At 45.0% G+C, this 9,327-nt stretch overlaps 1 protein-coding gene across 4 annotated transcripts in view; it reads right to left on the bottom strand.

The window, feature by feature from the left end:
* Nucleotides 1-4,724: 4,724 nt before the first annotated feature.
* ESRRB (estrogen related receptor beta) overlaps nt 4,725-9,327 on the bottom strand; it is a 139,766-nt gene continuing 135,163 nt past the window's right edge. For all 4 annotated transcript variants that reach the window (XM_009280727.2, XM_009280726.2, XM_009280728.2 and 1 more), the window contains one exon: nt 4,725-9,181. In XM_009280727.2, coding sequence (XP_009279002.1) covers nt 8,937-9,181 — 245 coding nt within the window. In that variant the 3' untranslated portion in view covers nt 4,725-8,936. The remainder of the gene's footprint in view (nt 9,182-9,327) is intronic.

Below are 9,327 nucleotides of genomic sequence, written 5' to 3'. Positions count from 1 at the left end.
CCCGCAAGGGGTTTGGAGCAGCTCAGTGGGGTCAGCTGCCACAGGGGACCAACTATTCACTGGTGGCCTCCCCACCCACGTGGGCAGTGGGCCAGAAACAGGACAGGAGGAGGGAGGCAGGAGAAGGAGAGGCTATCACAGTAGTGAAGGAACCAAAACCTATCAAAGATTAGCCAGGGAAACAGGCTGGATCATAGCAGGTGCCTGATGGTGAGCAATTGTAGAGTTGCAGTGGAAAGAAGAAATGTGCAGAAGCAGCAGTAGCGATTTAGGATTTTCTGCAGCTAGAAAAAGTGAGTCTGAGCTAGAAGAGCTCAAGGCAGTGGCAGAGCTGGGGATAGCACCCTGAAAAGCTAATGCCTGTGCTAATGCTGCTTCCATAAGCATCACTCCCTTAGGACACTGCTGAATTTTTATGATGTGATGACAAAAACAATGGGGGAAATGACAGAAACAATGGGGGAAATAAGTGATTACCCTAGGCTTGGCTACAAGGATTCATTAGATTGAAAAATATCTGATGAAATTGTACTTCCTAAGACTGACCCAAAGGATCATTCATTTGTAGTAGCATTAACCACTGACAAAAAATATAAACAAGAGTTTGGTTAATGTGTTTGAGTTTAATAATGTAAATGGTAATAGAAAATTACTTGCAGCATTGACTGCTTTCAGTGTTGCGATGGAAAAAAATTTACAGTGCTGGAAATGTAATTATTGAAGGTGATTATAATTTTGGCTTCAGTTAAATTGTTTTCCTTCCAAATATAACACTCTTCACTCCAATGAGATTATTCATAACTTATGTATTGCACTTGACTTAATTGGCATATGGTGTAAATTAACCCCTCTCAAAAACATGATTTATGTGCTTTGTTCTAACCGATCTATTAAATGCAGCCTTGTTTTGTGTTGATTCTTGCCAATTTAGGCAAAATTATTTCAGTTTGCTCTGTCCTGGCTTCTCCTTATCTGATCACTGCCCTGCCTTTTATTATTCAACAATTGCAGTTACATCGGGGATGTGTGATAAAGCTTATTGAAAATGTAATGCCAGTTTCTTGAAATCAGAGAACAAAATGTATAATAATTTCATTCATCAAAATAATGCACTTGATACTGAGACTTTTTATAGAATGGTCAATGTGCTGATTTTAAGCATTTAGAAAAGCAAGAGTTTGGTATTTCTGAATTAAGCAAGCTGGGATTTCTAAACAGAAACCAGCTTCTTATTGTGCAATAGGAAGGAATAAATTAAAAAAAATCTCTTATTCAATACATCAAGGAATGCATTAAAATCTTCTATTTTTAAAACACTCATTTGTGTTATAATAAAAGGATTATATCAGAGAAAGGCCAAGGTGCCTTTTTAGTTGCCTCTGTTTGTTTCAGATGGATGAAAAAGAGAAAAAAGATCTGTTGGGGAAAAGGCTGCATCCGTGTAAAGGAGGAAGGATTCCGATCTGTTATTGTTATTATTGTTAGGAAAATATGGTTTAAATAGGCTAATCTTGTTTCTAAGCTATTTTGAATGTAAATGTGAACTCCAGTAGTGCTGTGAATGAAAGCATAACTAAGAGATGCAATGAGTGTGTATGTTTGTGTGTAGATAGCTACAGAAAGAGAGGTCTGTATCTGTCTTTGCATCTCAGACAGGGACTAGGTTTTTGTACTTGTCTTTAAAGCATCAAGATCAAGTGGTGGAAGGCCATTTGCCTTTCTCATTATCACATTTTCCTAACTTAATTGATGCACTGTGTACCCAGTGAAGAGGTAAGGCTGGCAGCTCTACTTCTTCCCTGAAAAGAAATGACTGTGGGTGAAATCGAGACACCTAGAAGATTGAGAATGGTAGGGAAAAGGCAGCAGTGGACTGTTTCTTTTGTCTTCTAATACAAGCTGTAGGAGCACGAAATAGGATGAGCTGATGGCATGTTCAGAAAAGGCAAAGAAGATACTTCTTTGAGCACTGGTCCATGGAACTCAGGGTGCTGTGGGGGCTGAACGCTTGTTGTGGTTGAAAACGGGACTGGAGAAATTACTGTAAGAAAAATCATTGGGGGTTGTTAAATGCAAAGACCTAATCTCAGTAGTCTTTGATCCTTAAATCACTGGGAGACTTAATTATACCTCCTTGCCCTGTCTTTATGTTCTTTGGTCATCTGCTGCTGGCCACTTTAGCAGAGAGGGGGCACTGGCCTAAATGGGCCTGTGTTCTGAACCAATACAGCTGTTTCTGCATGTGCTATGCATGCTGCCAAGAGATGGTTGCAGACAGTGTGTGACTGGTTAGATTTATGAAGGGCTCGGTGAAGCACTGAAGTCTTTAGCAAATCTGTCATGTGTCAGTGGTAGCTGTTGTCTGTCTTCTCAGTTTTTCTTACAAAAGATGCTTTGAGCCTTTGGCCAGTTCTGATCTTCCCTGTGACTTCACTCCTACTTGTAATTGTTATGATTTGGATGCTGCTACTCCCAGAGCTGAAGACTTTTCTAGCCTCACCCAAGCCCTGTGGAAGGAAGCACACAAAGACCAGAAGCATGATGGGCCTCTCAAAGCTGATTAGCACTAATATAGAGAGACTCACTGGCTGCAGTTCTTTTGGAGCAAGGCTGTTGTTTTTGGCTGGCTGGCAGCAGTATTTTAGATCAGGGCTGTTGTGTTTTGCTGAACCATCCTGGTGCTTTCTAAACCCAACTCGCATTAGTCGCTTACCAGCCTCTGTCTCTTCCAGCCACCCCAGCATGCTGCTGGGCTAGTCCTCCTGCTCCCAGGTGCAGGTGTTCAGGTTTTGCCATGGTGTCATTTCAGAATGGTTGCAATGGGAGAGAACGTCTTTGTAAAGAAAGCCAGGCACACAGCGCAACCTCTCCAGCTTTCTGTTACTGGAAAGTTGAACACTGAAGTTTTCTGTACATCAGCTAATGTTTGTTTTGATTCCCTGTGTGATACCTTAGCCTGAAAGAGAAAAATCTTCTTGGTTTTCATTTTATTTTGTGTGCAGGTACCCACAAACTACTGCAATCATGTTTTAACATTTGGAGCTTAAGAACATATCCCAGCAGTTAAGCATGCCTTTAACTTGGGGGAGAGAAATGTGTTTAGAGAACTCCACATTGATTAGTAAAGAAACCTCCTTCCCTCCCCAGCTAATCAGAGAAAATATATTTTTCTAGTATTTCCTGTGAAGCTCTTCTGTAAGAGGAAATTTCAGGTTGTCCTCAGTTTCTCCCAATGCTCAGTGTGCTTACTATAAAGACAACCCCCTCCCCCCTTTTTTTTAATTCCAGTGTGAGTGAACGATAGTAAGGAAAGTCTCGAAAAACCTAGTCAAAGCAGAAGGGTGCCCAGGAAATGTCATGCAGGCAGCTGCCACTTAGAGGTAAGGGACTGAGGAAAGCTTACATCCCTTGAATGGTGTTTGAAGAGACCAGTGGGGCCTGGGCTCTCTGTAGTCCTCTGGCTACCCTTACCAATCTCTTGACACCGGCAGCTCCAGTGCCACATAAACTTTTCAGAACCCCAAAACTGCTGCCTTTCACAAAGCCACAGATTGACTGTCCCTGTGCTATATTTAACCCGAAGTAAAGTCCATTTTAAAATACTACTGTGGTGGCCAAATCCAAACCTTCTGTGGACAGATACAACCTTCAGAGGGCCTAAGCACTCGATGCAGGTGGGCTATGGGGGAGACTGTGAGGTGCCTATGTGAACCTGGAAAGGGATTGTGTTGGTTTAAAGGTTGAGCCTGTCACAATCAGAGTGGTGGTGACTGTGGGGCTGGGGGTAGCTGTTGTAAGTGTAGAAAAACCTTGTCATGCTTCACCTCCCTCTCCAGCTCTGTGCTCATCTTGTTTTTTCATTCAAGCTCATTTCTAGCCCATGGCCTTTCCTACCGGCCACCACTAATTCAGCCACCTCCTCCTCCTCCTCCTCCTGCGGGCAGGCTGAGAGCCTCTTGGTTGCCTGGTTTAGATGCATCATCCCAGTGAGTGCCATTGCCTGGGAGAAGAACCTTAGCAGTGTTGGCTAAGCGAGGCGTGTGGAGATGGCAGTGCTTAGACAGGGTGTGATGCTATCTGTGCTCAATAGAGTCAGAGGTAGAATAAAAACCTGGGGTCCTTGTTTCTCACATCTCTGCCCCAATTACCACAGTGTGTTTCCTTCTGCTTTCTCAAGCAGACATGAGCTTGCCCTCCTGCACCGCCTGACTGCCAGATCAATGCAAATGCCATGACTTCAGCACTTGCACCCACTTTATAAGCACTGGACAGCTTGCAACACTCATGATGTCACCGTTGGGTTTAAGCCAGTGGTCTATTTTATGATTAGAGATTTTGCTTTTCACTGGAACAACTTCAAGGCTTTTTCATTGCTAGCTCATGTTTATTTCTTGCACCAGTGAAGTGCAGAACGTGGGGAGAAAATGGGTGAGTGGAAGAAACAGACCAGTCCATGGCAGAGACTGACAACAGTGCCTGTCTAACCAGTCCTCAACAAAGCTAATCTCACAAAAACTCAGAAGCTTGCTGAGAATTTTTTTTTCTGGATATGGGAAAACACCAAATGAGCGTTTCGAAGTGAGAGGACTGGGGCTCTACTCCCCTTCCACAGCACACACAGATCATGCCTTCCCCCACCCCAGCCTCTTCCATGGGACTATGTATATCCCAAGGAACAGAACGGAGCAGCTCCTAAACACAATAAACATTACTCTGTCTGGGTTAGTTTTTACATTTCTGTGTTTTATTTCTTGTTTTGTTTGAAATGACCTGTACCACAAGAATACAATTTATTTAACAGGTTTTTTTCTTTTTTTTTTTTTTAGGAGCAGATAATAGTTAAGTAGATACTGTTTTTCACTGACAGTCTATAACTCCCTGCATCATTCTCACAGCCTGTCTCTCTCTGGCTTCTCCACATAACCCAGCCACAAGAACAACAGAGTGGCCTTTGGCCATATGATCGATTATAGCTTGTGGATACAAAGTGGAAGCTCTTTTTCTCATCTCTGATTGGTAATAAAAGCTCAACAAGTTACATTCTAGGGTCTTTCTCAATGACGTTCCCCTCTAATAGCTGCTGACATGTTTCTGGTGCAGCATGTTTTATTTTATATATTTGTAATAGTTTAAAAAAAAAAAAAGATTACTTAGCTTATAAAGAGAAAAATAATGCCCCCTTAGCATGAGCAATACTGCAAGGTTCTGATTGTTGTGGGGGAGTTTCTTATAGCTTCACAGTTTTGCTGCGAGGTGTAATGCCCAAGTTTCCCCAGAAACCTAATTCTGTGTGGTATTTTACCTTTTCTTTTAATTGATCCCCATGAAATTTGTTTTGCATTACAGGCCAGGCACCGCTGTTCCCAGAGAAGAATGTGCCCGAAACAGAAGAGCTGGTCACTTGGGAAGAATTGCCTTTTGTAGTAGCTGACAGGTACGTGGTTTCTGTTATCTGCACATGCAAATCAGGGGCTGGAGCTGCTTTTACCATAGTTGCTGGATGTGGGCTTCATGCTTATTCACTGTCACTGATACACTTACCTATACAGCTTTGCTTTGCTTTTCTTTAAGTCATGAGCCCATTTGTGTCCCAAGGCTCAAGCTCCATCATCTTTTGCCCCATGTAGAAGGACAGCTGTATGGCACTGACTCTGTGACTCCTATATTACACAGGAACGGTATAAAGAGCACTGACCCAGAACCCATTTCCTAGTTCATGTCTCAACTTCCACATCTCCAGACCTTTTTGTAAGAGACTGTGAGCATTCAAAGACCTAAGCAGTTGCTGAAGCCTCATTTCCTACTTCAAAGTGCACTGAGAGGACTACACTAAGATGTTACCCTTCTCTGCAAGCCCAGCTCACTGCAATGCTGGACATGCTTCTCAGTTGTGGCAGCATGACAGTACTAACGATGCACAGCAGATCAGAATAACTGGGAAGAGATGCGTGTGATTCCTGCACTGGTCTGAAGGGCCCAAGACCTGACCTGGTTCCCAATATAAGATGGTACAGGCCTTTTAAGGGTTAAATCTAGACAGGTGTTTCTGTCCCAGTTCCTGGGGAAGAGTTTGCATTCCTTGCTTAAAGAGATTAATATATGCTAATTACTGTCTGGTTCAGTTCCCATCCTATTTCAGAAGCAATGCAAACATTTCCAGGCATATTCTCTCAAGCAATGGGGGATATCCAGATGGGTTCCAAGGTTATGCAGCTGTAATGGAGAAAGAAGGTCCTGGAAAAAAATGTATTTGGTATCTTTATATTGTTCTGCCAAGGCAGGAGTTGCCTCCATACCATAGCCCTACTCTAAACAGCCAGCAGTCTCTGTGGGCTAGAAGCTAACTCGGCAGCTCTCCATAATCATGTTTTGTAGATAGTTCTCCCTCCCTGTTCTGGAAAGCAGGCCCGAGTCCAAATACAATAAAGCTGGAAGAGCCTTTTTTTTTTTCTTTTTTTTTTTTTTGTAAGTGACCTTTCCAGCCAGGGTCCAACAGAGTAAGAATTGCTTCTCAGTATCTTTTCAGCCCATTTTGCGACAGCTACCTTTGCATAGCAGGTCAGGACACAATGTGCTGTGGCTGAGCTGGGTGGGACTCAGCAGGGAAGCAACAGTGATCAAGTGAGTCAAACTTACAGGTGATAGCGCAACCCAGCGCATTTGTGAGACCATTTATGCCACAGCCGGAAAGAGTTGCCAGGGTGTAGCACATGGCAAGCTGGCTCTATAGTGGTGGCATGCATTTCACTTTGGTCCTTCTCAGCCACAGATGGAACATGAGCGCTACCAAAAGCCTCTCATTTTCTCCCCAGCTGCCAGCTGGGGAGAGAGTACAAGTATCTGTTCAAAGCACAAGGCCACTGTGTAATTGCTACTGCTGTGAGCATGGAAGCAGTCCCAGCTCCCATGTGCGTCCTGCCCCTTAGGTCTCTGTTGGTTTACTAATGTGCCTGAAGCAAGACTGAATTCCTTTATCAAGTGAGTACAAAATGAGTGAGAGTAGCTACGACTGGGTAGTGTAGGGAAAACTCGGAAGAGATGGAACTGAAGTAACTCAAGTACCAGGAGCGAGCTGGCTACGAGAGCTGAGAGGTCAGCATGAGTTAGCACCCCCAGTCTCTGAGCTAGCCTGGGCGTTGTTCTACAGCACTGACAGCCCTGCTGTGACACATTCTGCTCCAGCAGAAAACAAGCACCCAGTGTCTCCCTGATCACGTGCCTCAACCCTGGTTTGGAAGGCTGCCTGCTGGGGACAAGTTACTCCTCTGCCACACCACCTTTCTCCTGGGCTAGCCAGGAAGGGGTGGAAGCTTGAGGGGAACAGAGGCAGTAGAGCTCGTGGTGTCTCTAATGTAGATCAGAGGCTTTTTCTCACCTCTACTGCCATGCCGCTGACCACAAAACAGACAATACGTTCAGGTTTCATCAGCTCAGGCTCCTCAAAACTAAGTGACCTAGAAAGTAAAATCTCAGAGAATGCCAACAGCCAGTTTTGTCAAGTAACCCACATTCCCCTCTGGCTACTGGGAATGCAGCAGTTGTGGCTTCGGCAGCAAATCTAAACCAGGGCTTGGAGACAGCAGGAAGCTGGTTACGTGAGAGAGTAAACATTCCCCCACTTCTCCCACCACCTCAAAGTCAGGTATTTGCTTTCCCATCAGCAAGAGAACCTCTTACCAGGCCCACGTATAATCTATGCTAGCTCTTTTGCTGCTGTTGAGGATAATGGGATGAGGCAGGGGAAGACAGTAGTTGAGATATCGGGGGTTTCATGCCACCCTCTAATTTATTTCCCTAGGCTGCCACAAAAAAGCAATCTCTCAGGCTCAAGAGCTGCCTCCTCCAAAAAGCAGTGCCCTTGATTCCTAACTAGCATTTGGCAATAAGCCTAAATCTTTTTGGAGGCAAAGAGCTATTCACTTTAATGAAGTCTAGGAAAGCCCTGTTTTGGGGTGTATTTATACTTGGGCAGTAACCATGCAGACAAAGCCTTGTGTTCTCTGCCACAAGGAACAAGTGGGGAATGGCACTCAGCTGAGCTGAAGAGGCAGGTTGATACACTATGGGGTGAAAAGTGTGGAAGAACTGTAGTTAGCACCACATAGGAGAGGATGCAGAGATTATCATGTCAACCCAGCACTGAAGCATAACATCAGGCTCTTCTCTTTTTCTTGCCATCTGGGAAAGGAGACTTGCATTCTCTCAGGGTCATACATCCTACCTCTTCAGGGGCCTGCGGGGATTGTACATGGGAGGGACTAGCCAGGCGTAATGACACACTGTACAAGGTCGCAGAATATCTTACACAGTTAGGAGCATCTTTCCCAGTGAGAAATGGGGCCTGTATGTACAAGTGTTAGCTGTCGCTAGAGGAGCCTGGGAAGCAGCCGTTTTAATCAGGAGAGGTCCAGCAGCACTCTTCTCCAAAGGAGCATCTGCTCTATGGTTAGAGCCAGAAAGGTGACAAAAAGAAGGACCCTGGCTGCTTCCCTTTCTATCTGACCCCTCACAACACCAGCAGATAAAGTTTATATTGACTCTATTCTTCCTCTCTTCCTGCTTCTGTCCCCACTCCCCCTCCAGCACTGGCGGAGGGAGCTGGGGAGCAGGCGGCCTGGGCAGCGCTGAGAGCATCACTGCTCAGAGGGGCTAAGCCCCATTGACCGCCTCAACAAGTGCAAGAGCATATTCTGGTATTTCCCACAGAGAAAACAAACGAAAAAAAGAGAAACAGGTGACTGATTAAAAGAGTTTCCCCCCTCCTGTACACGAGATTTCTGCAGTCACGCCGACAGATAGACATTAAATAATTCTTCCATAATAAATGACTGGAGATAAAAGCCGGCGGTGGCTGCTGCTGCTGTTTGGATTGCTCCGTTGTCTGCATCTTTGTTTCTAGTTTGTTCCCCGGCCACTGTCGGCTGGCACTGGGGCTGTCAGACCTTTGCCTCTAGCATTTCTAGGAAGAGTTTATGCATGGGAACCTTGCCCTGCAGTTTGATGCTGTAGAAGTGCTGCACAGCTTTGGCGGCCGTCTGCCGCAGGAGGGGCAAGGTCAGGAGCAGCTTGCCTGCTCGCCGGGGCTCCTCGTTGCGCTGACTCAGCTCGTAGTCCTGCAGGGCTTCGTGGAGAAGGTCCTGGAGTTTCTGCACTGCATCCATGTCCTCTATGTGCATGGAGTCTAGGGGGAGGGAGAAAAGACAGCAAACAGACAAGTCAGACATGAGGAAGGAAATCCTGTATGGTCCTGAAGCTAAAGATGCTTTCTTTCCTTTTCTTTCTTTCCTCTTTTTTTTTTTTTTTTGGGGGGGGGGGGGGGTTTGGTTT

The sequence above is a fragment of the Aptenodytes forsteri genome, unplaced genomic scaffold, assembly GCF_000699145.1.
Source record: "Aptenodytes forsteri isolate BGI_AS27 unplaced genomic scaffold, ASM69914v1 Scaffold193, whole genome shotgun sequence".
Lineage (NCBI taxonomy): Eukaryota > Metazoa > Chordata > Aves > Sphenisciformes > Spheniscidae > Aptenodytes > Aptenodytes forsteri.
Note: the sequence above shows the minus strand (reverse complement) of the source record. Positions and strands in the feature narration are given on the sequence as shown.